Source organism: Xenopus tropicalis, chromosome 1 (assembly GCF_000004195.4).
Source record: "Xenopus tropicalis strain Nigerian chromosome 1, UCB_Xtro_10.0, whole genome shotgun sequence".
NCBI classification, from domain to species: Eukaryota; Metazoa; Chordata; class Amphibia; order Anura; family Pipidae; genus Xenopus; species Xenopus tropicalis.
Window position 1 is genome coordinate 105,578,232 of NC_030677.2, and position 27,599 is coordinate 105,605,830.

The following is a 27,599-nucleotide window of genomic DNA, read 5'->3' on the forward strand; positions in this document are numbered from 1 at the left end:
AAAACCATATATTTTTGGAAAGTACACATTCTGACAAATCCAACAAGGGTAAAGAGTCCTTTCTACACCAAAGTACCCATCTGCAAAGCTTTCCTAAAGTTAGTGGTTTTTATGACATTTGAGAAAATCGCATAAAAATGTTGCAGTTTGCCGCATTTATCTCACACAATTTCTTGCGTACAAAGGCAGCTCACCCCAAATAAGAACACCAGAGGCCTACTGAACAGATTGATGCCCAATATGCATAGATATACCAAAGTCTGCAGTATGTACTGACCCCAAAATGAAAATAGCGCATAAGGATTTCTCACCTGCCAGCTCAGCTTTTGCACACAGAGCCCCCTGACAGCCTATTATATGCAGTAAGACCCCCAAACTACACAGGGACCCCCAGAAAACCATATATTTTTAGAAAGTACACATTCTGACAAATCCAACAAGGGTAAAGAGTCCTTTCTACACCAAAGTACCCATCTGCAAAGCTTTCCTAAAGTTAGTGGTTTTTATGACATTTGAGAAAATCGCATAAAAATGTTGCAGTTTGCCGCATTTATCTCACACAATTTCTTGCGTACAAAGGCAACTCACCCCAAATAGGAACACCAGAGGCCTACTGAACAGATTGATGCCCAATATGCATAGATATACCAAAGTCTGCGGTATGTACTGACCCCAAAATGAAAATAGCGCATAAGGATTTCTCGCCTGCCAGCTCAGCTTTTGCACACAGAGCCCCCTGACAGCCTATTTTATGCAGTAAGACCCCCAAACTACACAGGGACCCCCAGAAAACCATATATTTTTGGAAAGTACACATTCTGATGAATTCAAAATAGGTAAAGTTATTTTTGTACACCAAAGTTACACATGGCAAAGCTACGCTAAAACAGATCAGGAACACTAATATAGGGATAAAAATGTGCAAATCAATGAAACAACAAAATAAAGTCACACGACAGCATAATTAGTGGTCAGAATATCTGATCCAATAGTCACGCTGTCAAAATAAACAGTTTTTGGGGGAAATAAAAAAAAAAAAAAAAAGAAGTAAAATGAAAAAAAAAAATTTTTTTTTTAAAAAGTTTTTGTGAGTTTGTGTATACATGTGCACATGTAAAAGTTGTGTGACAGTGTGTATATGAGTGTATATGAGTGTATATAAGTGTATATGAGTGTATATGAGTGTGCAAAGTGGAAAAAAAAACAAAAAAAAAAACCCTGTGCTAAATTGTGTTGTATGTGTGTATAAATGTATATAAATGTATATAAATGTGTGTAAGTGTGTGTAAAAGTGTGTATAACAAAAAATAAAGTCACACTTACCTGTCTGAAGGTCAGATCGGTTCCCTGCTTCTCCTTCCTGCAGTCGCCGAGGAAGTAGGTGGGAGGCGGCTCTGGGGGGGGGAAGCAGGAAGCTGTACAAGCAGCAGATGCGATGCGATCGCATCTGCTGCTTGTAGGATGGTCCTGCGACAATCGCATCGCAGGACCATCCCCCCCAACCCCCTCGGCTCGTTGCCGAAGGGGTTGGGGGCACATCTGTCTCTCTGCACCGGCGGCTTCTGCCGCCGGTGCAGAGAGAAGCGCTCAGGCAGGAAGACCGTAGGTACTACGGCGTTGGCAGGCAACTGCTTTTTTTAAAACGACGTAGTACCTACGGTCTTGGCAGGGAAAGGGTTAAGGGCACTACTGAGACAACTGAAGGTATGCCTGCAGCTTGAGATTAATTCTTTATTAGCCTTTCCTTCTCCTTTAAGGCCATAAATATATATATATATATATATATATATATATATAGACAGACAGAGTACCGCACACACAGGGACTTTATAGAAAAAACAAAAAAATTTATTGAAAATTTTTTTGTTTTTTCTATAAAGTCCCTGTGTGTGCGGTACTCTGTCTGTCTATTGAATTGTTTGACCAGCACCAAGGGCATTTGCTTCATTTGAAGGGTGTGCTCCTTTTTGTTTCTGTATATATATATATATATATATATATATATATATATATATATATATATATATATATATATATACCCTGTGAGAAATTGACTTCATTTAGTATATTGTATTGAGGATGTTTGGACAAAATTTACTTGGGACAAAAGGCACCACATATTGTTCCCCTCCATTCCCCTTTTTCATTCTGTGATTTTGCATTTTGCTGTGAGATTGTTTGAATACATATTGGCCTTTGCAACAGATTCTGAACAGAGGTAATGAAAGATAGTTGTCTTTTTGTGTATATTTTGAATAATTTAGTATTTCCAACAAAATTAAAAATAAAGTTTGTTGTGATATTGTAAATTTTCAAAGTGATCAGTGTATGAATCAGAGGATATTGCTATAAAAACAGGTTTTTAAAGTAGCAAGCATTTCACACAATTACCAAGGTGTAGATATAATCAGTCTTCCTTACAAACCTAGTATTCCTTAGTATCAAATAAGTTATTAGAAACCTAGTCTTAAGTACATAAATGTGTTTATTATAAATTGTGTGGTTAAATACACATCCGTACACACAGCTATAACGCTAACAGCTTGTATAACCCTTGCCCCCACGTCTGGGTATTTATTTTCTAACAAGCTCTGTTTGTACAGACTATCACTTTACACAGCTCATCCAAATACAGTCCCTCCTTCCTAATCACACAGGTGCCGGGCACTGGTGACAGCTACTCTGCACGCCACTCTCAAGATGGCAACCCTAATGCTGCTTCATTCTTAAATGCGTCACTGCGTATGACAAATCCGTGTGTACGTTCCTTTTCCCAGAGTCTTGCTATAGCCAATAGCTTGCTCCCGTGAATAGGCGGAAACTAGTCATTGGCCATGGTGCGATTTACCAGGAGGGGCGATTGGCGGAGGCCGGAAGCGGGTGGTGAGAGGTGGGAGAAGATGAGGAGGGGGCCGCCGTTTCCATGGTAGTGTGGCCCGGTGAGCGGTGAGGGCCTCGTAGCTGAAGCGTTCCCGGCGCCGTGATGACGGGCCTGAGCTCACCATGACCGGGGAAAAGAAAAAGAAGAAGAGGCTGAATCGCAGCATCCTCCTGGCTAAGAAAATCATTATTAAAGATGGAGGAACGGTGTGTATATAGTTAACCCATATGTTAGAGCACAGCCTGGGTCTATAGAAAAGGAAAGGTGTTTAGTGAGTGGGAAGGATAGGCTGCAGAAAGTGACAGGGAATTACAATGCATTTTTTTATCCTTTGCATCTTCACATGAAGTGACATCATTGCTACAAGCGCAGGTTAGAACGATGCTGGCCTTTACAATGATGCCATTGCGTCTCCCCATATTTTCTCATATGTGCAGTAAGGATATGCACTGTACAGCCACAGACTGCACACAGCACACATGGGGCCGGAATACGTGGGAATGCTCGGACGGTATCCGAATTGCGGCGTTACATCATAACTTCAAAAAAAGAAATACTTCAGAAGACACGGGTAAATGGGTTCATAAACCAGAAGGGGGCTGCGGGTATCTAATATCTGTAAATCTGCTTGTCCATCTGTCTGAGAGCTCCAGGTGGAGCACAAACACACACACACAAACACACACACACACACACACACACAGCTGTTACACAGGTGAAAGGAACAGGTGGAATAGAGAACATTCCCACAGGGGGAAATAGATGATACAAGAGTGCTGGCACAACATGTAATAAACTCACAACTCCAAGTGCCCCTGAATGGGTTTTTTTATTTTAGCAATGTGTTAAAGGGGTTGTTTACCTTTTATGTTATAGAATTTTGAGCAACTTTTCAATTAGTCTTTATTTGTTTTTAATAGTTTTTGAATTATTTGCGTCTTTCTTTTGATGCTTTCCAGCTTTAGAATGGGGGTCACTGACCCCGACAGCCAAAAAGCTATTGCTCTGTGAGGCTACAATTTTATTGTAACATTCTATTACAATTATTATCTATTCATATTCTTTCCTATCCATATAGCAGTCTCTCATTGAAATTACCCCGGGGATAATATGGACCCCAGCAAACAAATAGCTGCTGAAAATCCAAACTGGAGAACTGCTGGACAAAAAGTGAAATAATTAAAAAAAAAAAAACTATAAAAAATGAAGACCAATTGCAAATTATCTTAGAATATTATTCTCTACATCATACTAAAAGTTAACTCAAAGGTGAACAACCCCTTTTTAGGTCTTCCTATTGTACTTAATGTGTAATTTATCTGCCAACTGGTTTTAAAATAGCTATTTTCTATTGAAAAATGTATTTGTGTTTTAGTTTCTGTCAGGTTCAAATATTTACAGATGATTTTCATGACCCAATTAACCATTATAGTGTGTATATTTTACTCTTGGAATTCCACTGTTTGCTCCTTATGCCTATGGCATGCAGGACGGTTTCCTATTAAATAAAGAAGAGAATTGATATAAAAGTGTTGGATCTGTGGCTATTGGTATATGGGCTTCCTCCAGCTGCAAGTCTTGCTAATGGGCCCAGATGGCTAAATCTTCTTAGCAACACTGGAGTATCAAATTAATATGTTTCCTGGTCAGTACTGATGTGATGAGTGCCAACCTGCTGATTTGCCTGCTACCAGCCCCTCCTCCCCTGGCGTCCTTTTGATAAATCATTTAGGTTACCATTTATAAAATTTCTTCATTACACCTCTAAAGCAGTGTTTGTTCGAAATTGCTTTTAAAAAAGATGGCTTAGAACTCTCTTAAACTTCTCAGTGGCAAGGACATAGGCTTTGCATTGTGGCAAAAAGTGTTAAGTGCCATAAATTATGGGCCAGTTGGTTGTTTTAGGGGCAAGTGTACCTGGACCCTTATGTGAAATAGATTGATAATGGATGTCAAACTGTCCTTCCAGCTGCTCCCATTCATAGATTGTTTTGAAAATAGCAGTGTTATAAATCTCCCAACATCCAGGGAACCAGTCTGGAAAGCAATCCGCCCCCCATCGAGTGGCTTACATCAGGGGAAAAGCCAATACTTGCCTAAGATACCACTTCTGACCACAATGTGACATCACAAGTGATATTACTCAGCCTTATATGACCCTTTGAAGTTTGCATTCAAGATCTGTAGATGTAGATGCTGTAGAATATATGAACTTCCTAAAATATATGCTCACTCTTTTTGTTGCAATAAAATTGTAATGCACTGACAATTACTCTGACAATTCTGGGAAAATCCTTGTGATATTTGCATTTTCCTGCTTTTGTTTACAGAGACATATTTGCTCATTTAGAATACGTTGGAATACGTGTGGTTAGGTTATAATTAGGAGCTTATAAGAAACGTAAAACTCAGGCAGTGTTTTGTTTTTAAACTAAAGAATATGAAGTAGATAAGATGATGTAAAGTAATTTTATTGAATTGAATTTAAGGAGATTTTGTAAACACCACTAATTTTAGTAAAAACATGTAGTTTGCAGTAGAAGGACCTTAACTATTGTAAATTCTTTAAGAATATGTACTTATCAGTAATATCAGGGCCCGTACAACATAATTATCAGGGCCCCCCCCCCACCCCTATGAGTTGTGGGCCGGCTGCACTGGGAGGTTGCTCCTGGTACAGGTTGCCATGTTATATAGTGCACATGTGCATGATGAGCAAGTTTTCCGGCTTGCTCATTATGTGCATGCGCCAGAGGTAGGAGTGGTCGATGTGTCTCACAAACTTATGTCATGCATGCTCATAATGAGCAAGTTGTGTCACTTCCCATAATGCACATGCATGTGGTCCAGCATGGCCATCCAAACCAGGAGCTTCCTTCCAGCACAGATGGCTTTGTACTGGTGAGGGACATGTTTAGTGAAAAAAAAACCATTGTTTATCGGTACCGGTACCTTAATTAGCCTTCACCTCTCCCCTTTAAGGGAGCCCCCTGAGTGGTTCACTTACTTGAATAGCCAGGTCCCTCTTCTGTTGGAGAGCTGCAGACTTGGGAAGGGGGGCAGGAGCTTTGGTGCCTGCACATTCTTTTTTAATACACAGCTTTCTATACTGTAGGTTTGTCACAGAAGTTTAAGTCCTGGTAGAGCCGCACAGGGATTAAATCAGTAAAATTTGAGCTTCCCCTCCAGCCTATCTAATACCTATATGACTTTATCGGGACTTAACCTTTATGGACAAATGAGCAGTATGGAAAGCTGTGTAGGGAAAAGAACACGCAAGCGCCTGAACTCCCACCCTCCTTCCGAAGTCTGCAGCTCACTGGCCACAGGGTAGGCCAGCTAATGCAAGTAAGTGCAGCATGGCCAGGCCCCCCTTCCCCTTGGCATCTATTTTCTGTTCCCCCTTGATGGCGGCCCTGGTGGTGTTTGGCTCTGTTATCACGTTAAGGTCTGTATATGCCACATAGTTTCATATCACATATGCATATGATTATTACTCATTTATTTTGGAAAGATCTATTTACACATATTGATTTTTTCAGAATGTATATTTCCTAAGTATAAATTGTTTTCCAAAATACACAAACTGCAGGCAGTGTAGCTCCATTTATCAAAATTTAACAGAGCAACAGATATTACACTGATTTAGTAGAAAACAGAAAATTAAGGGTTAATGAGTCTAGTAAATCAGTCATATGACTGCCAAAATGTAAGAGCTTCATGCTTAGCAAATATTAATTTAGGCATGATATTGTGTATGTAAACTAAGGTTGTTTTAGAGCGTGACACCATATTCTTAGCATATTCTTTAGATGCAAGGTTCCCAGAAAGTCCACAAGAGCAGGCGTTGGCGGTAAATATGTTTAGCTGGAAGAGTATGGAGTGTAGAAAATAACTGAAAGAACAGTGCCAACAAGGAATGAGCAGGAGAACATTCACAACATAGACCAATATCATATGTGGATAGAGATTTACAAGGTGTGCCAGACAACTATAACACACAACTACAAGACACCCCAGGAAATCTAGGCAAGGAGAAGGGAACCAACCTTAGGAACAGGATTCTGTAGTGGGGTATATACAATAGCAGTCGTCCTCAGCGCTCTAGATGTGGTATAATCTCCAATCTTGTGGAAATCATGTATCAAAACAATGTGTGTGACGTATCTTTTCTGCAGCTCCGCTTCCGATCAACCCCTTTGGCTGGGTCCAAAACGAATCCAATGATGTATATAGCCGGAGCACATATATAAATAAATGAAATATATACACAGTAGAGCAACAACGTATCTGTAAGAAAAAACCCTTATCACCAATCAAAACTATATGTGCTCATTTAATTAACACTCACACCAAAGTGCAGTACTATTAACTGCTTACCAGATGGCAGTGTTGTTGAGGCAAACAGATATACTGTATTCAATTGTAGCATGTAGCTAGATCAGGGATCCCCAACCTTTTATACCCATGAGCCACATTTAAAGGGAAAAAGTGTTGGGGAGCAACACAAGTACGAAGAAGGTTCCTGGGGGTGCCAATAAGAGCTATAATTGGCTACTTTATAGCCCCTATGTGGACTGGCAGCCTACAGAAGGCTCTGTTTGGCATTATACTTGGTTTTTATACAACCAAAACTTGCCTCCTTACCAGAAATTTAAAAATGAGCTCCTGCATTAAGGCCATGGAGAGCAACATCCAAGGGGTAGGTGAGCAACATGTTGCTCACGAGCCACTGGTTGGGGACCACTGAGCTAGATGAACAAATGTTGCATACTTGATGTAACTCGCAACTGTATCCACGTGCAGAATCAGTCTCATGAATCTTATTGCAGTATGTGGCTGTATCCTCAGTGAGGCACAAAAAAGGAAGAACAGCAACTGGTGCAATATTATTTATTATAAGACCAATAATAAAAGAATAAAACTTACAATTTGCAATATAACTCAGGATCTTAAAAATCCCAATGCGTTTCGTGTACTTGGCGGTACACTTCCTCACGAGCAAGAATCAAATGGTTGAAAAGCCTTATATAGCAGTGTTGAAACGATATCCATGCCTGATGACGTCATAAACGTCAGACAGAGGCTGTACACGAGGCATGGATATCGTTTCAACACTGCTATATAAGGCTTTTCATGTGAGGGTTACAACCATTTGATCCTTGCTCCTGAGGAAGTGTACCGCCAAGTACACGAAACGCGTTGGGCTTTTTAAGATCCTGAGTTATATTGCAAATTGTAAGTTTTATTCTTTTATTATTGGTCTTATAATAAATAATATTGCACCAGTTGCTGTTCTTCCTTTTTTGTGCCTCACTGAGGGTACAGCCACATACTGCAATAAGATTCATGAGACTGATTCTGCATGTGGATACAGTTGCGAGTTACATCAAGTATGCAACATTTGTTCATCTAGCTACATGCTACAATTGAATACAGTATATCTGTTTGCCTCAACAACACTGCCATCTGGTAAGCAGTTAATAGTACTGCACTTTGGTGTGAGTGTTAATTAAATGAGCACATATAGTTTTGATTGGTGATAAGGGTTTTTTCTTACACATACGTTGTTGCACTACTGTGTATATTTTTCATTTATTTATATATGCGCTCCGGCTATATACATCATTGGAACCTTAGGAACAGGACTAAGAAAAATCAGATGTGCCAGGAAAGACTTACTGCAGACCTCCTACAGCACTCAATGGAGTACAGAAAAGAGACTCTTCACATCTTCATTTTAGGCTTATTGTTACTGGACTAGCATTTAGACATTCCCTGAAAATGAAGTTTTAGCATGCAAAGCAAAAAGGACACCTGCAAGCCCAGCATGTGGGCACATTTGGGTGAGCTTTGGGTAAACTTGCTCTGCCCACAGGCTGAACAGTTGACGTATGATGGGTCACACATGCCACCTTTGTATTTTTATAATTATTTGTGCAAACTCCACAAACGATCAGGCCAGCAGGAAGTGAAGAGTTGCTGCAACTACTTTTACTTGCTCAGGTGCTAGTACAACCATGAATTTGTCCGACATAGTGCATCAGCAGATTCAATATTCCTGATTACCTGCCTGATTCAGGAACTTCCCAAAATCCACATAGGTGTTGTGTGTATGGCTAGCTTTATTGTCTATCTGAGATGCTCTTTGAAGTACACATGAATAACCGACGGTCGTTTTCTCAATTGTTTGTAACCTTTTTGAGCTAACAAGGGCTCTGACCATATGTTGTCTCTCAAAGAAAGGGGCAATGTGTATATATGCTGTATTTGAACCCAGCTAGTCTGCTAGCCCTGTAGCTGGTTCTTGTGCCTGTTTACTGCTGTATTTGAACCCAATGGCTATAAACAGTAGTATCGTTGTTTTTACTTTATTGTCAATTATTGTCTGTTTTTTATGGTCTTTTACAGAGACTTAATTTTTATTGTAGTAAATATTTTTAATAGCTTTTCACTAACAAGCTTTCTTTTTTTTGTCACAGAGGCAAGGGGTTGGGGAGCCTAGCGTCTACCATGCTGTGGTGGTTATATTTCTGGAGTTTTTTGCATGGGGTCTCCTGACAACACCAATGTTAACGGTGAGTAAGAGGGAAGAAACATATTATTCTCAGCACCTGTTTACAAAAAATTAATGTATGTTCTCCCATTTAAACAGGTGCTGCACCAGACATTCCCACAGCACACTTTTCTGATGAATGGTTTGATTCATGGTGTTAAGGTAAGAAACTAACAGTGTGGGCTGTTTTATGATTGGAAAGTAACTTCAAAATATCATTTAATTGCCTTTGAGCAGTGATCCCCAACTAGTGGCTGACAAGCAACATGTTGCTCACCCAAACCCTTGGATGTTGGCTTACGAGTATTAAAAACACTGCATGATAAATGTAGAAGGCAGGCGAGAGCAAACGATTATCATGGAGGTTGTAAAATGTAACATGAGGTCATGAAACATCTCAGTGACTTCTACTATCCATATATATTAGAATAAGTATACATTATTCTTTATATGATCTATATCTGCTTCATCTTCTAATAGTATAACTGGTTAATAACTAAATCCAAAATCTTCCTTTCAGGGTATTCTCTCTTTTTTAAGTGCCCCCCTTATTGGAGCATTGTCAGATGTCTGGGGAAGAAAATCGTTTCTCCTTCTCACTGTGTTTTTCACCTGTGCTCCTATCCCTCTCCTCAAGATTAGTCCATGGTGAGTGTGGGCATATAAGCTTAACTTGCAAATAAACTATTGTTATCTGAAATGTGATATTTGCTGTCTGGCAGCACTCTTCTCTCTGAGGATATTGCACATCTGATGATTATTTTTGGGGCCTTTTGTAGGTGGTACTTTGCAGTTATTTCCATGTCTGGCGTTTTCGCTGTCACATTTTCTGTAATCTTCGCTTATGTGGCTGATATCACCCAGGAACATGAAAGGAGCACAGCATATGGACTGGTGAGAACACTGTCTATAATATTTGTTTATTAGTTATCAATAACTACCCCCTTCTTATTAATCATTTTTATAAAATAAGATTGACAATAGATTTCTAGATTACTTCCAAAGAATGTGTGATTCTGTAGTTTTCACCACTACATTTTTTTTTTCTGGTCAAAGTGTGGCATAGCATCAAACCATTGCATCCAAAATGCCACTGTTTCCCACTAAAGTCCCTGATGTGTTAAAATATAGCCTTATTACACAGTATGATGGTAGAGAGTAACCGGTATATGGCGTTTTATTATATGGACTCCCTCCAAACAGTCAGCCTTTCTGCCATCTACTGATTGACAGCTCTGTGTGACTTTGGCCAGAAGACTTTATGCATTTTAGGAGGAAATGAATGCCCTATTGGTAAAGTGATTTTTATAGAAACATGTCATTATCACTTTAGAAATCTTCTGTTAATAGTTAGTGATTGCTACTGACACCTCTTCAGCTATATCTGCTTCAGGAACAGGACAACAATTGTAAATAAAAAGGGGTTATATAATAAAATAATAAGTTTGCCTTTTGGTTGCAGTAACCCATAGCAACCAGCAGGTAGCATTTACTTTAAGGGCTCAGGCACACGGGGAGATTAGTCGCCCGCGACAAATCTCCCCGAATTGCCATACCACCGGCGACAATGTAAGTCGCCGGTGGGATGGCACACGGTACGCAAATCGCCGGGAGTTGCCTCGCGAGTCATTTTCGGCGATTTGCTGAAATCGCGCCGCCGCGTGTGCCATCCCACCGGCGAATTACATTGTCGCCGGTGGGATGGCAACTGATGGCAACTCGGGGAGATTTGTCGCGGGCGACTAATCTTCCCGTGTGCCAGAGCCCTTAAAGTAAACATTTTATTGGTTGCTAAGGGTTATTCCTCCAGGGCAAACTTAGTGCTTTTTATTACATATGGGCTTTCAAGCTTAAACCAAGAAGAGAAGGATTCTTATAGATAGTGGGAATACATTTCCAAATTAAGCCACAAATAAGCCAATATATAATGTCAGTCTTTTAAAAGTGTGTCACTGATGAACTGAGCAAGTACTTACTAATTCATTATTTTAATGCAATGCACTGTTTATGACTTTATATGTTTTGTTAGCCCAAAAGAAATTAGAATAATATAGGCCCTTTAATGATGGAAACTTTCGGAAAAAACAGTAAAATAATTTAAATATAAATACCTGTACTTCTGTATCATTCTTTCCTCTGTGTTAAAAAAAATAATACAGATGGGTTTCACCAGCTGAATGTGTTTATGATTAAACTTTTTTTTCTCGTTTTCAGGTCTCAGCCACATTTGCTGCCAGTTTAGTAACAAGTCCAGCCATTGGTGCCTACCTGTCTCGTGCTTATGGTGATACTCTGGTGGTTGTGCTTGCTTCTGGAGTGGCATTACTTGACATAGGTTTTATTTTGCTTGCTGTACCTGAGTCTCTGCCAGAAGAAATGCGGCCAGTGTCCTGGGGTGCACCTATATCTTGGGAGCAAGCAGATCCCTTTGCTGTAAGTATCACATAAGTGGTAGGAGCAGCATGCTTTCCATTATGCTGTGATCTTTGTACAATTGTAGAAATAACAAATTAGAACTATTTGTCTAACACAAGGTTTGCAATTGCAAACAAATGATTTAATTTGTTGTATGTAGTTTTTTAACCGCAGCTACTATGATACAACGTACTTTTTGGTAAATTGATTTTGTAAGTTTGTAACAATAGAGGAAACAGACCCTGCAATTGCTGGAGGCCCAGTGAAACTGATAAATAGCTGCAATATATGTTCATAGAAAATTACTTGTTCCCAAAGTTTAGAGGCCCATTGATCCTGCTGTGGGTCCCAATAACCGGTCATTCCTTTGCTGGAACGTTCATGCAGAATTATTATTATTATTAACATTTATTTATAACGGGCCAATATATTCCGCAGCGCTGTAAAATAAGTGGGTTTCATACATTGGACATACAGAGTAACATATAAAGCAATCAATAACCGATACAAGAGGTGAAGAGAGCCCTGCCCAAAAGAGCTTACAAATCTGCTCATATAATTCAGTAAATAGAACCCAATATTAACAGCTGATACTACTTTGTAATAATTGGTTCATATAAATAGTTCCATTAATTGGCTAATTAACAGTCAGTTCTTTGGGGGGAACTTACTTTAACTTTTTCATTGGGGGTCAGTGGAGCCCTAAGTTAAACCCTACACATCTACCTGCCCCTGTCACACTACTCTGCGCAGTAATTGCTTGATACTTATGTAAAGTAAGTAAGCTATTGCATAAGTCTGGGGGACCCAATGATCCTTCTGTAGGGCAAAGCAACTAGTCCTTCCACTACTGGAAAGTTCATGTAGGTAATATCCCAATATAAACAGCTGATATTACTCTATAATAAGTAATTCATATAAATAGTTAAAAAAAATTATTTATATGCTAGTAAGGCAATTTGGGGGCAGTGGAAGTTACATTAGATTTTTTTTATTCATTGGGGGTGAGTGGAGATTTTCCTTGCCTGCCCCGTTAATCTCCTTTGCATTGCCATTGCTTGATACGAAAGCTTCTATGCAAGTCAGAGCAGGCCGCTGTCTCTTTGGGCTTAAAGTGCTCAAAAAAGAAGGAATGCAACCAAATTCTTACATCGTGAGCCCCGCTGCCACGCTGTATGAAACAAACAGAAGCAGCATTAGAGATTAAAAAAAATAATTAATCTGTAACATTTAGTACCAAGTACAATTTAATAAAATAAAAATTTTGAAGTAACCTCTTTCTATTTCCCTCTCTTCCTTTTAGTCTTTGCGGAAAGTTGGGCAAGACTCCACTGTCCTTTTGATCTGTATTACAGTCTTTTTATCTTACCTCCCTGAGGCTGGACAGTACTCAAGTTTTTTCCTGTACTTAAGACAGGTAAGCGATCGTGTACTAAAGAAAAACATTTTATTACAACTCCTATTTAAATAAAGGTGTGTATGTGTGTGTGTATATATATATATATATATAATATCCTTTTATATATATAAACAGTGCTTAGTTATGTCATCGGTTTTAATTGTTGCTTACTGATCTAAACATTTTGCTTCTGTATGAACTACTGTGGGTTCTATTTTGTTTGTAGTATAAATCTTTTTTTTTAACACCTGATTACATGGATGGAAGGGAAGCCTTGGTAAGAACCATTTTCACCCATTAGGTTCAAAGTATAAATTGACTTCCCCCTCACATTGTTCCATCTTGAAATGATAGATTCTAGGCCTTGAATCTACCTTCTATGGCAGGTGGTACACAGATTCTCTCACAGTGAAACATGGTGAGGGAGTAGTTGGGGTTTGGAAATGGTTTATACAAGCAACAAGGCTTCCTTTTTAATCTATGGAATCAGGTGTAAAAAAAAAATAGATTGCACAGGCAAACTATCATGGTTTCCTTTTGATCTGTAGAAGAACAGGAGACCCTCCCTGCACACCCATAGCTCTCTGAAAATTATAACGCTCTGTACACACTGCTGGAGGGATCGGCACCCTCCCAGGATACAAGTAGCAACGAAAAGCACTGGCACTCAGAGCTATAAATGGGACAAGCCCTTTAAAAATCTTTATTGTGGAGATTTTTAAAGGGCTTGTCCCGTTTATAGCTCTGAGTGCCAGTGCTTTTCGTTGTTCCTTTTGATCTGTGGCATCAGTATGTCTGTGTAAAAAGGCTAGAAATTAAAACTAAATCTGGACGTTCACATATATACTCACAATATTGTCATGATTTTTATGATGTATTTTTTTAATTAATTCACTCTACCAATTAACCCTTTAAGTGCCAGCCGAATTCGTCATTTCGGTTCCCCCAGTGCCAGACGTTTTTTAAGCATTTTGTACTCATTCACTTTAACAATGTTTTTTGGTAGGAAAACCTCCATGAAACTAGGGAAATTATATATCGTTTTTTTCGTCACTAATTGGGCTTCGACATACATACCAAATTTTATAACTTTTCTGGAGATATGATGTGTATTTTGGGTGAAATATGTAAAAAAAAAAAAAAAAAATTTATGAAAAATTTCTGTATATTGTGAGGTTTTTTTCCATAGAAAAGTTAATTTTACATACTTTTTTTTTATTGTTTGTAAAAGCCCTGATACTCCCAAGTCCAACGATACCAAATATGTGGTGGTACCCCACAGTTCCTGTCCAGAAGTAACCCCCAAACTAAAGCAATACTTAGTACAATATCACACCAGAACAAAGCGGAAAAGCGCTTGTAACAGTTAATGCAGCATAACTTATATGTAAATCTAAAATATCCCCTCATGTTTGGTATCTTTAGAAACTACAGACCTTCAGGTTTCTAGGTGCAATGTTGTTTTCACTTAAAAGCCAAATACCTTTTGTCAGTGCATTGTGAAATTTGGAACTTTTTATGACATTTTTTTTTTTTTCTAAAACGTAAACTTGGACGCATGATCAAATGTGGATTTGACAAAAAAAAAATCTCATAAAAATTTTCTAACAGGCAAATTTGAAAGACAAACTTCTCCTGAATAAAATGATGCCCCATATGTATGGGTGCACATAAAGACATGGGCACCAAACACTCCAAAGCAGGGGCAATGCACAAGGGCAATTACAGCTAAAAATGTGGGGGCTGCGCTCTATGTGCACTACCTGCAGTTTTTCAGTGTTAACCCCCCTACCTGTGAAATAACCCCCACAATCTATATATTTACGAAAAGTGCACACCTTCAGCTATTCAGAGACACCACTCTTCTCTTTCTACATGGAAAATTGTGGCTGCAGTCCCTTGCAGAAGTCAGCGCTTTGGTCAGAAATCAAGGAAAAAAACAGATACAAACCTAGATTTCTCCCCAAAATCTCCATGGCAACTACCAAAAACTTACTAAACATCAATCTGCAAGTTCCCCTGAATAAAACGATACCCCATATGTATGGGTGCACATAAAGACGTGGCCACCAAATGCCCCCAAACAGGGGCAATGCATAAGGGGGGGCTGTGCTCTATGTGCTCTACCTGCAGTTATTTAGTCTAAACACCCCCATACCTGTGAAATAACCCCCCGCAAACTATATATTTCCAAAAAGTGCACACCTTCAGCTATTCAGAGACATCACTCTTCTCTTTCTACATGAAAAATTGTGGCCCCAGTCCCTTGAAGAAGTCAGCGCTTTGGTCAGAAATCAAGGAAAAACCAGATACAAACCTAGATTTCTCCCCAAAATCTCCATGGCAACTACCAAAAACTTACTAAACATCAATCTGCAAGTTCCCCTGAATAAAACGATACCTATGTCTGGTTGCACATAAGTACATGGCCGCCAAACCTGAAAATGCATAATATTGGGGCTGCACTCTATGCACCCCTTTTTTTTTTTGCCTGCACCCGAATGAATGGAATACGCTCTGGTGCAGGCACATGTAGCCGATATACGCATGAAAACGCGTGAGAATGCAAAGTCTCGCGTTTTCATGCATATATCGGCTACATGTGCCTGCACCCGAGCGTATTACATTCATTCGGGTGCAGGCACAAGTAGCAGGCGTAGGGCTGAATTTTCGGCAAGCGTTTTTCCACTTGCTGAAAAAATCAGCCCTACGCCATGTGTGGCATCAGCCTAACCCTTGGCAATAGAAACTACCAGAACAATCTTAGCACCTCTGGACCTTTCTAGAACAACTGAAATCAAATGAAGTTAAAATGGAATAAAACCACTAAAAGCAATCAAAGAACAATAATTGCAATGAAATCGGTGGTAAGAGCCCTGGATCCACCAATGTCACTGCAAAAGCAACCTTTTTGGGGGCACTAAACACACAATAAAGAACAATGCAAAGATAAAACACCATAAAATCAGTAAAATCCAATAAAACCACCTAAACCAACAGAAGAACAGTAATTGCAATGAAATCGGTGGTCAGAGCCCTGGATCCACCAACGTCACTGCAAATTCAGCACCCAATAGCAATAAAAAAAGTTACAATAAAATAAATAAAAAACAGAAATCAATTATGAAAATGCCAAAAAAACACTAAAATGCAACCAAATAAATCAGATAATTATAGAGCAAGATCAGAAATAAAGTTTTAGTAAAAAAAAAAAGACTGCCAAAGAAAGCAAAGAAAGAAAAGAAAAGAAAGATAGAAAAAAAAAAAAAAAAAGTGTAAGTGTGTGTGTAAGTGTATGTGTGTGCTTGGGAAAGTTGTAAATAAGTGTGTATGTGTGCAAAAGTGTAATAATGACAAAGATAGAAGAAAAAATGAAAAAAAAAAAAATTTTTAGACAGTTGAGATAGAAATAAGCAAAATAAACAGTGGTAGAGAGTTGTAGTTCAGCTTACCCAAGGCAGGCAGGCGATCAGGGGCGACCAATCTGGCAGGAAGGCAGCAGGGGAGCTCCATCAGGTCCGAAGTGCGCAGCAGGAATGAGGAGCCGACAGTAGGCGGCGATATTTAAAGGGACAGCAGTGGACACGTCATCAACGCGTGTCCACTGCTGTCATTGGCTGGCGACGAGATCGGGGGACCGGATCGGTGAGTATGACCGCTTCTGCTCGTTGCCTAGGGGGTTGTGAAGGGTTTACAAGCGCTGCGCTGCTTTAAAAGCGAGCGCAGCGCTTGTAAACCCGGTAGTGCTGTAGGACGTAGATTCTACGTTCTATGGCACTTTGGTACCTAGGACGTAGAATCTACGTCCTATGGCACTATAAAAAGGTTAAAATGTTATTTTTAAACCAACAAATATATATATTTTTTTTTAGTTGTAATATTGGTGTGTAGGCAGCCATCTCTGTGCATTCTGATTCTGAGCTGTGCCTGATTCTGAGCTTTAAGAAAGAGCCAGCGCTGCACATTAGAACTGCTTTTAGGCAACATATTGTTTATTCTTTTCCCATGTAACTGGAGTCCCAAGCCAGACTTGAATTTCTTACTATTGAGTACTATTCTGATATCTACTGGGAGCTGCTATCTTGCTACCTTCCCATTGTTTTGCTGATTGGCTGCTGGGGGGGAAAGGGAGGGGGGTGATATCACTCCAACTTGCAGCACAGCAGTAAAGTGTGACTGAAGTTTATCAGAGCACAGGTCACATGAATATAGCACCCTGGGAAATGAAGACTATGGCTAGCCCCATGTGAAATTTTACAATTAACTATAAAGAAATCTGTTTGCATTTTTGAAAATGCAGGATTCTGCTGGAGAAGCTCTATTAACTGATGCATTTTTAAAAAAACTTGTTTTCCATGACTGTATTCCTTTAACCCTTTTACTGCCAGCCGTTTTGGTCAAAGTGGAACTTGTATTGCCAGACAGTTTTTGAACATTTTGCACTGTTTCACTTTAGGGGCCTTTCCTTGGGGGGACTTTTAGTTTACCCAGGAAAACAATTTATTGTTTTTTTCAACCTAAGCTTTCAAAATATGGTAGAATTTTTGTGTAATTCCAATTCTGTAACAAGATATAGGCTTCTAAATGTCTAAAAATGCAAAAAAAAAAAAAAATTCCATAATATAAACACACATACTAGAAACAAAAATTATTTTATGCACGAATATACAACTGATTTGGAAAGTCCCGTGTCTCCTGAACGTGCCAATACCAAATATATATAGTTTTATGGAGATTTCTCACTTGTATAGGTCAAAAACTCCCAGCAGTACACTACCAAATTTCCAAAGCACTGCTTCAAAAAGCTGCATACTTTACAAAAATTCCACTAACAGAAGGTTTATCCCAGAAAATTGTACATTTTTGGAAAGAACAGATTCTGGGGAATACAGAATAGGCACAACTGTCTGTCTACTCCAAACTATCAAGTTGCAATGCTTTCCTAAATTATTGGTTTTTATCAAAATTTGTGATTTTTTTTAAAAATCGCTTCAAAGCTTCCAGTCTATAGTATCTTATCTCCTACAGGTCATAAAGTAACCAAATAAAACACCCTAAATTTGAACACCAGGGGTCCACTGAACAGTTTGGTGCTCAATATGTATAGGTTTACTTAAGTATGTGGCATGTAGGGGCCCCAATGTGAACATACCCCCATATGATCAATCATTTCTGTTATTTCAGCTCCAGCAAAATCAACACATTTACATCATTATATGTGGGATAAAGCTAGTAAAAAGTATGCTCACCCCAGAAAGTCATATATTTTTGGAAAGTACACATTCCCCCGAATCTAAAATGGGTACCTGTGTCTTTCTACTCCAAAGTACCAAGCCGCACAGCTTTTCTAAAGTTAGCAATTTTGATGTTATCAAATATTATTATTAAATATCCCCTCAAAGCTTCCAGTTTGCAGCATCTTATCTCCCACATAGCATTAGGTACCAAGATAAAACACCCTGAATTTGAACACCAGGTGTCCACTGAATAATTTAATGCCCAATATGTATAGGTTTACCTAAGTATGTGGCATGTAGGGGCCCCAATGGGAACATACCCCCATATGATCTATCATTTCAGCTCCTGCAAAATCAACACATTTACATCCTTTATGTGGGATAATGCTACAAAAAAGTACATTCACCCCAGAAAGCCATATATTTTTGGAAAGTACACATCCCCCCCGAATCTATAATGTAGTCTGCGGTATGTACTGAACCCAAAATGAAAATAGCGCATAAGGATTTCTCGCCTGCCAGCTCAGCTTTTGCACACAGAGCCCCCTGTCAGTGTATTATGTGTCAAAACTTCCCCTAACTATACAGAGACCCCCACAAAACCATATATTTTTGGAAAGTACACATTCTGACAAATCCAACATGGGTAAAGAGTCCTTTCTACACCAAAGTACCAATCTGCAGAGCTTTCCTAAAGTTATTGGTTTTTATGACATTTCAGAAAATCACCTAAAAATGCTGCAATTTGCCGCATTTATCTCACACAATTTCTTGCGTACAAAGGCAAATCACCCCAAACAGGAACACCTAAGGTCTACTGAACAGTTTGATGCCCAATATGCATAGATATACCAAAGTCTGCGGTAAGTACTGACCCCAAAATGAAAATAGCGCATATGGATTTCTCGCCTGCCAACTCAGCTTTTGCACAGAGCCCCCTGACAGCGTATTATGTGCAGTAACCCCCCCCTAACTATACAGAGACCCCCAGAAAACCATATATTTTTGGAAAGTACACATTCTGATGAATTCAAAATAGGTAAAGTTATTTTCGTACACCAAAGTTACACCTGGCAAAGCTATGCTAAAAACAGATTAGGAACACTTATACAGGGATAAAATGCGATAAAACCACAAAAATTGTGCAAATCCGTGAAACAACAAAATAAGTCACATTACAGTGTAATTAGTGGTCAGAATATCTGATCCAATAGTCATGCTGTCAAAATAAACAGATTTTAGGTAAAAGAAACTAAAAACAAAGTGGTAAAATGTAAAAAAATAAAAGTGTTTGTGTATACATGTGTGTACATGTGTAAAAGTTGTGAGACAATGTGTAAGTGTGTATATGAGTGTAAATAAGTGTATAAAAGTGTGAAAAATAAAACTGCTAAATTGTGTGCTGTAAGTGTGTGTACATGTATGTAAGTGTGTATAAATGTATGTAAGTGTAAGTGCAAAAAAGTGCCAAAAAAAAAAAAAACCCAACACCTTACCTGTCCTGAAGCACCCGATCGCCTCTGTCCTCCAGGCTGCAGTGGGCGGCCGCATTGGGGGGAAGTAGGAAGCCGGATGCGATCGCGTCTGCTGCTTTCAGGATGGTCCTGCAACGATCGCGTCGCAGGACCCACATGAAAGCCCCCCTGGCTCGTTTGCCCAGGGGGGCTGTCATCGCTAGAAACTCTCTGCAGCGGCGGCACAGAGAAACCTTCAAATGCCGACGACGTATAGGACACGTCGTTGGTATTTAAGCTCTTTTTCTGCCACGACGTATCCCATACGTCGTTGGCAGTAAAAAGGTTAAGAGAATGAGCTTGTGTCATGCGCTTTGTCTTTTAGAAACTAATAAGCTAGGATAAGAAGGAAATGTTTGTCAGTTCAGATGCTACAGAGCTACTCCCAGAATTCCTACATTAGAAAAACAACTGGAGGAATATTGGATGCTTTGGTTAAGGTTCTTAAGTGCTATATGTTTCCTATCACCTCTAATTATATTGGAAGGGCACAGCTGCATTTGCACATACACCCACATTTAATTTTATTTGTCCTACTTTGTTTAAGAAGTGGTAATAGCATCTTTTCTTGACAGGTCATTGGGTTCACATCTGAAACGGTAGCTGCATTTATTGGTGTTGTTGGAATACTATCCATCTTGGCTCAGGTATGTGAAACAATTTAGATCTTTTAGGGATTCTGGTAATTCCCTGCACTTTTTAAAGCATTCAGCCAAATTCAAACTTTTTTGTCACTCATGTAACTTTACAGCGGTAAACTAAACTTAACAGTATTCTATTCCTATACAGGAACTTTTTATCATATACTGTATGCATGTGTGTGTTTTTTTTTTTTTTTTTTGATGCATGCTTGAATACATTTATTCAACTTTCATTTATCTAATGCATTATAATGTAGTATGTTGCATTAAAAAAATGCAATGTATCATGACTGCATGAAAAGGTATGCTGACACGTATAACCAGGCTGAATAAAATGAATTAGTTTGCTAGTGTGTTTAAACAAACAAAAAAAAACCCCTGTGTGTTATGTCCTTTATAAGACTCCTTACAGCAGTTTAACTTGTGACCACTGGATGGTGGTATATATGTGACTCTGGTGGAGAATGCTTTAGCAACAGATATGACAAAGTTGAAGTCAAATTTCACGCAAAAGACATCAACAGTCTACCTAAAATTGTGTTTTTATTTATGTTAAAATGTTGAAATATGTAATGAATGTGTCTTTAATATTAAAAAGAACAAGGGCAGAGCATTATTTTTTTATTTAATGAACCCCAGTGTTAGCTTCAGGATCCAATACCTTTGCTTAAGATGATGGTGCATTGGGAGGTTTGTTTCCCACGGAATATATGTTCTATCAAATCTCCCCAACATACCTTTTGCATAGGTATCCGTGAAATCTGGTGGTAAAACATGAATCGCATAAGCACTGTAAATTGCCTACTGCATTTTCAGTGATTTTGCGATTCATGTCTTGAGATTCCCACTGACACTATTTTAAATGTATCGTTGGAATCTATTTTGCCCCCTAGTATTGCACATATCCATTGTGTTAGCCCTTAAGGACAATAAAATACCTATTCAGGGGGTGATACCAGTATTTTCCCTCTACACACTATGATAAAGTCTGTCAATTTTGTTGTTTAACTTATCATAGAAATACAGGTCCTTTTCAAAAAATTAGCATATTGTGATAAAGTTCATTATTTTCTGTAATGTACTGATAAACATTAGACTTTCATATATTTTAGATTCATTACACACAACTGAAGTAGTTCAAGCCTTTTCTTGTTTTAATATTGATGATTGTGGCATACAGCTCATGAAAACCCAAAATTCCTATCTCAAAAAATTAGCATATTTCATCCGCCCAATAAAAGAAAAGTGTTTTTAATACAAAAAAAGTCAACCTTCAAATAATTATGTTCAGTTATGCACTCAATACTTGGTCGGGAATCCTTTTGCAGAAATGACTGCTTCAATGTGGCGTGGCATGGAGGCAATCAGCCTGTGGCACTGCTCAGGTGTTATGGAGGCCCAGGATGCTTCAATAGCGGCCTTAAGCTCATCCAGAGTGTTGGGTCTTGTGTCTCTCAACTTTCTCTTCACAATATCCCACAGATTCTCTATGGGGTTCAGGTCAGGAGAGTTGGCAGGCCAATTGAGCACAGTAATACCATGGGCAGTAAACCATTTACCAGTGGTTTTGGCACTGTGAGCAGGTGCCAGGTCATGCTGAAAAATGAAATCTTCATCTCCATAAAGCTTTTCAGCAGATGGAAGCATGAAGTGCTCCAAAATCTCCTGATAGCTAGCTGCATTGACCCTGCCCTTGATAAAACACAGTGGACCAACACCAGCAGCTGACATGGCACCCCAGACCATCACTGACTGTGGGTACTTGACACTGGACTTCAGGCATTTTGGCATTTCCCTCTCCCCAGTCTTCCTCCAGACTCTGGCACCTTGATTTCCGAATGACATACTTTGGACCACTGAGCAACAGTCCAGTGCTGCTTCTCTGTAGCCCAGGTCAGGCGCTTCTGCCGCTGTTTCTGGTTCAAAAGTGGCTTGACCTGGGGAATGCAGCACCTGTAGCCCATTTCCTGCACGCGCCTGTACACGGTGGCTCTGGATGTTTCTACTCCAGACTCAGTCCACTGCTTCCGCAGGTCCCCCAAGGTCAGGAATCGGTCCTTCTCCACAATCTTCCTCAGGGCCCAGTCACCTCTTCTCGTTGTGCAGCGTTTTCTGCCACACTTTTTCCTTCCCACAGACTTCCCACTGAGGTGCCTTGATACAGCACTCTGGGAACAGCCTATTTGTTCAGAAATTTCTTTTTGTGTCTTACCCTCTTGCTTGAGGGTGTCAATGATGGCCTTCTGGACAGCAGTCAGGTCGGCAGTCTTACCCATGATTGCGGTTTTGAGTAATGAACCAGGCTGGGAGTTTTTAAAAGCCTCAGGAATCTTTTGCAGGTTTTTAAAGTTAATTAGTTGATTCAGATGATTAGGTTAATAGCTCGTTTAGAGAACCTTTTCATGATATGCTAATTTTTTGAGATAGGAATTTTGGGTTTTCATGAGCTGTATGCCACAATCATCAATATTAAAACAAGAAAAGGCTTGAACTACTTCAGTTGTGTGTAATGAATCTAAAATATATGAAAGTCTAATGTTTATCAGTACATTACAGAAAATAATGAACTTTATCACAATATGCTAATTTTTTGAAAAGGACCTGTATATGGTATCCATTTTATTAAGATTCGTGAGTTTCAGAATCTGATTAATGTGATCTTAAAGGGTTGCATTATTATAGGGGAGAAGCTGAGCTGAGAAAAAGGCTTTAAGGAAAATGTTACACTAGATTTCAAGTATTTTATGAATGCCTTTGCATACACAGTTTAGAATATAACATGTTGCTCTTTTATAAAGTGAAAATCATATTTCCATTTTAGTTTACCTGTTTGATAATCGGAAAATACCTCAAATGTACAAATGTGTGTATCTGTGCATTGTGTATAATTTAATGTTTATGATAAAATAAAATTACAATTATCCTCTTTTGCAGACAGTGGTTTTGGGGATTCTTATGAGGTCTATTGGAAATAAGAATACAATACTTCTAGGCCTTGGTTTTCAGATCCTACAGCTAGCTTGGTACGGCTTTGGTTCACAACAATGGTAAGTGATGATCTAAATAGGAAACTTTATCCTACACAGCAGTGGTCTTCAGAGACTGGCTTAATCATACTTCTGTAGAACAGTGGTTAACCTCTTTAAAGAGATACTGACACCAGAAATTAAATATTTTTTTTTCATCTATAATAACACTGTCTTTGCATGAGCTTTATAATTTTGACTTAAAAGTATTTGTCTGATTCTTTTGCATTTCTCTTCTTATCCCCCAATGTTCCCTCTATGAGGGGGCTGCCATATTTGTGCATCAATAGTCTGTTAGCATTAGAAGCTATAACTGACAGGCTGAGAAGGGACAGTCAGGTTGGCAAAACAGTCAGGTTTAGGCAATTTAAGTAACAATTACTTACAACGGCAGCCCTATTGCTGAAAAATTATAACAATGACTTATGTACATTCAGTATCACTTTAAGACCAATAGATAAAAAAATGTTAACTTTTGCTTCATATCTTCTACCTGAATTACATTTTTAGTCAAAAGAATGCTAGTGTTTATGTGAACCACACAAAAAAAGGGTGTTTGCAAGAATTTCCTTGAGTTTAAACAGTGGCACTAATGTTGTGAGGCCTTATCCTTGGTAGATGCATGAGGAGGGAATGTTGCATTTCTATTTTATTTTTAAAACATTAATTTAAAAAAAAAAAAAAAAAAAAATGGATTCACAGTTCTTTTTTTAAAGTTGACAAACCACAGAGAGACCCATTTCCCCCCATGAAATATAACATATTTCTCCAATAGCGTATTATAGCCTGTGGAGAAATGAGCAATAGCTATCCATGCTGGCTGTACTTTACATGAGTGGAAACCATCTGTAATTTGTGAATATAGTCTGAGTAAAATTTGCCCTGTACAGAGTATTTAAAATAGAGTTAATCAGTGAAATGCAGAAAACGTTACAGCCAGTTGCCATATACCTGTACTGCATAAATATGTTACTCCTTTTAACCTTGTGCTTAAACCAAATATTATTGGTCTTTTAATATGAGAGCGTGTTGAAGAAAATGTCCAGATATGTGGCTTTTATGAGAATGTATATAACTCTAAAGTTGTTTAAATCAAAATACCAGTTTTTTTAATTGGTTACAAATCATAACCAGTTCTAAAACAAGGGGAAAGTGGTTGTGCAAGTACCACAATGACTTTTCTATTGCAGTAACAATTAAGCAAATAATTTCCTAGAAAAGAGCTTGTTTCTTTTCTTGGGGGAAGGAAATAGCTCTTTGGGGGAAGGAAATTATGTATTTTTATAAAAGACACTAGTTCCAAAGAAAGTGTACAAAAAACTTTTTTTTTTTCTAGCGAGTTATAATTTAAGTGAACTGTTCTTAAGAAATCCTAAAACCAACCAATCAATTTTTGGTTTTATTTTGCTACCAGCTGATTTTATGTGTGCTGTTTTTTTATGTCTCATTAGCAATTGTAGTGTTTTATGATAGGAAAGAGAACTCTGGTGAGCAGCTTTGCACTCGTCTCTCAAGTGCAGTTTTTCTAATTCATTTTGCTATGGCTTTGTTTATTGGAGCTGGCTCTGGGAACTGGTGCTTGGCAAAGCATGGATTTTAAACTTAATGGGAAGGTAAGGTAAAGCCATACTAAGAAAAGGAAGCATTACTATAAAATATAGGACATTCTCTGCCTACTCTAGTTATCCGGACACTTTTTGCTAAATGAGACTACCTGGCAGATTCTTTTTGTGTTTGTGCTTATTTTCACCTACTCCTGGCCTTTTCTTTTCTTATAAACAACCATTTGTAATACTGATTAAGTTTTGCATACTACATCCCCATGTAGTTCACTGTGTAAGTGTATAAGAGGGAGAAGAGAGGCAACCTGTTTGACATGCTATTCCTGTGTATCTTAGGATGATGTGGGCTGCGGGAGCTGTAGCTGCAATGTCGAGCATCACTTTCCCAGCTATCAGTGCCGTTGTGTCTCGAAATGCAGACCCAGACCAGCAGGGTAAGTTATATAAATGTATGGGTTTTATTGATTAATTTGACGGATTTGTCACAATGAAGTTGGTTGTTAGGGAGAGAAAAATTTTAACTTGTATGGCTACCTTTAAAGCAAGTTAAGCAATTCTTGTAGTAGTTGGCATTAAATGGAGTGTCGTAGAACAAAGTTAGTAACATTAGTGGTAGCAAATGCAGATATTCCAAGAATAGAGCAGGATAGTTAAGGGACTCAGTGAGGTCCTGAATGATGTGCTGTTTAAAAATATGATTGTTAGATAGTTCATCTTCCATAAGGTTTGGGGGTATTTTGGGGAGTATTTCCTTAGGGACCCAGTGATGACTTAGTCCTTGACTGAGCATATGATGGGGTAGAAAAATGTATTAGAAACTAAACTAAATATGCCCTAAAGACAACCCTTAAAACCTAGGAGTCGGCAAACCTCCACTTTATAATTGCTAGTAGCTGATGCTTTTGAGGGTTGTGTTCATGGGTGCTATTATTAATACAATTGTTTCATTTTTCTCCCTCTGTAACAGGGGTGGTGCAGGGAATGGTAACTGGTATTCGCGGCCTGTGTAATGGGCTAGGTCCAGCGCTCTATGGCTTTGTCTTCTATCTGTTCCATGTGGAGTTGAATGAGATGGCAGATGTGGAAACTGGAAGCAAATCACTCAAGCCCAACATGGCCAACCCATCAGATGAGGTAAATGTGGCATCATTTGAAATCTGACAGCAAAACTTAATCATAATTTTAATGGATGTGCATGTTGAAGAGTAGCTACTGCTGTTATGACTGGATGTAGTCATTGCAGAGTGTGGAGCTCTAATAAACTAGGTAGAATCTGGGGCTGTTAAATTAGAAGTATAGTCATATTGTGCACCCCCACTGAATTTAATTCACTAAAAGGTGTCACAAATGTGATTATCCTTCTCCTTTAAGATTAATTAGCAATTCATGCTTACTGAATATGATTGCTTATTATGGATTACTTAGTTTCCTCACATTTTCTATCTTAAACAGAGAAGCATCATCCCTGGCCCTCCATTCCTGTTTGGAGCTTGTTCTGTACTACTGTCTCTGCTGGTGGCTCTTTTCATCCCAGAGCATACCAGTCTCACTCTGCGCTCTGGTGTTCACAAGAAGCACAGCAATGGAGCTCAAAGCCACGCATTGCTGCCCCCTGCCCACCTCCCTGAAGGCAAGGAGCCACTGCTGGACGACAGCAGCGTATGACACTAGAATAATGTCCACCACAGGCCAAGTGACCAACGAAAGGGCAACACCAAGAATTGTCTTTTTAGAAGTTGCTACAGAGAGACAATATGCCACAGATGAAGGAAGGAGCAGCAGGGGACCAAATGAAAAATTGAAGTAATTGTGGATTGTAGGTTTCAACACCTGCAGTAGTTAAAATGGAGTACAAGAATTACTTTGAAGTGTGCCATTTGCTGCCTTTTATAGTGAACAGCATGAGTAACTGGTTACGAAAATGAATTGTATGGCTAGGTGGGCATATTGCATTTGCATTTTTCAGTTCTGTGTACCTGGGGTTAAGCTACCAGCCACAAGTTTTAGGAGAACACAGATAATGCTGCGGCCAAACTAAAAATTGAGGAGAGTACAAATTACAACTTGGAGAAACTGTTGCGATGATGAAGGGCATCATTTGCCAAATCAACTATTCAGGAGATTCAAAAGGGACTTGCCACTTACTGTACCACTAACTACGATGTTTGGTGCAGAATTACAAAGCATTATGGGATTTTTTTTATCATTATACTATTAATTCAAGCAAAATCCACAAAACTCTTCTGTTCCTTACGCTTGCTCTTATACAGCCCTGTGAGAGGGCTGAGTCAGATGAAGAGCGTTCTACCCCGGTCTGATAGACCAGTCTTTCTCTGTACAGAATCCATTAAAACACTTTTTTTTCCCA

The 27,599-nt window shown here is 38.9% G+C and overlaps 1 protein-coding gene across 1 annotated transcript; it reads left to right on the forward strand.

Annotated features, from left to right (window-relative positions):
* Nucleotides 1–2,939: 2,939 nt before the first annotated feature.
* On the forward strand, nucleotides 2,940–27,599 carry mfsd14b (major facilitator superfamily domain containing 14B). The gene is given in 12 exon segments (NM_001011334.1): nucleotides 2,940–3,087; nucleotides 9,364–9,459; nucleotides 9,537–9,599; nucleotides 9,958–10,085; nucleotides 10,217–10,331; nucleotides 11,652–11,870; nucleotides 13,156–13,269; nucleotides 20,578–20,649; nucleotides 23,578–23,690; nucleotides 25,568–25,665; nucleotides 26,199–26,365; nucleotides 26,684–27,599. Coding segments are annotated over 12 exon segments (1,482 nt in total). The 5' UTR covers nucleotides 2,940–3,003; the 3' UTR covers nucleotides 26,897–27,599.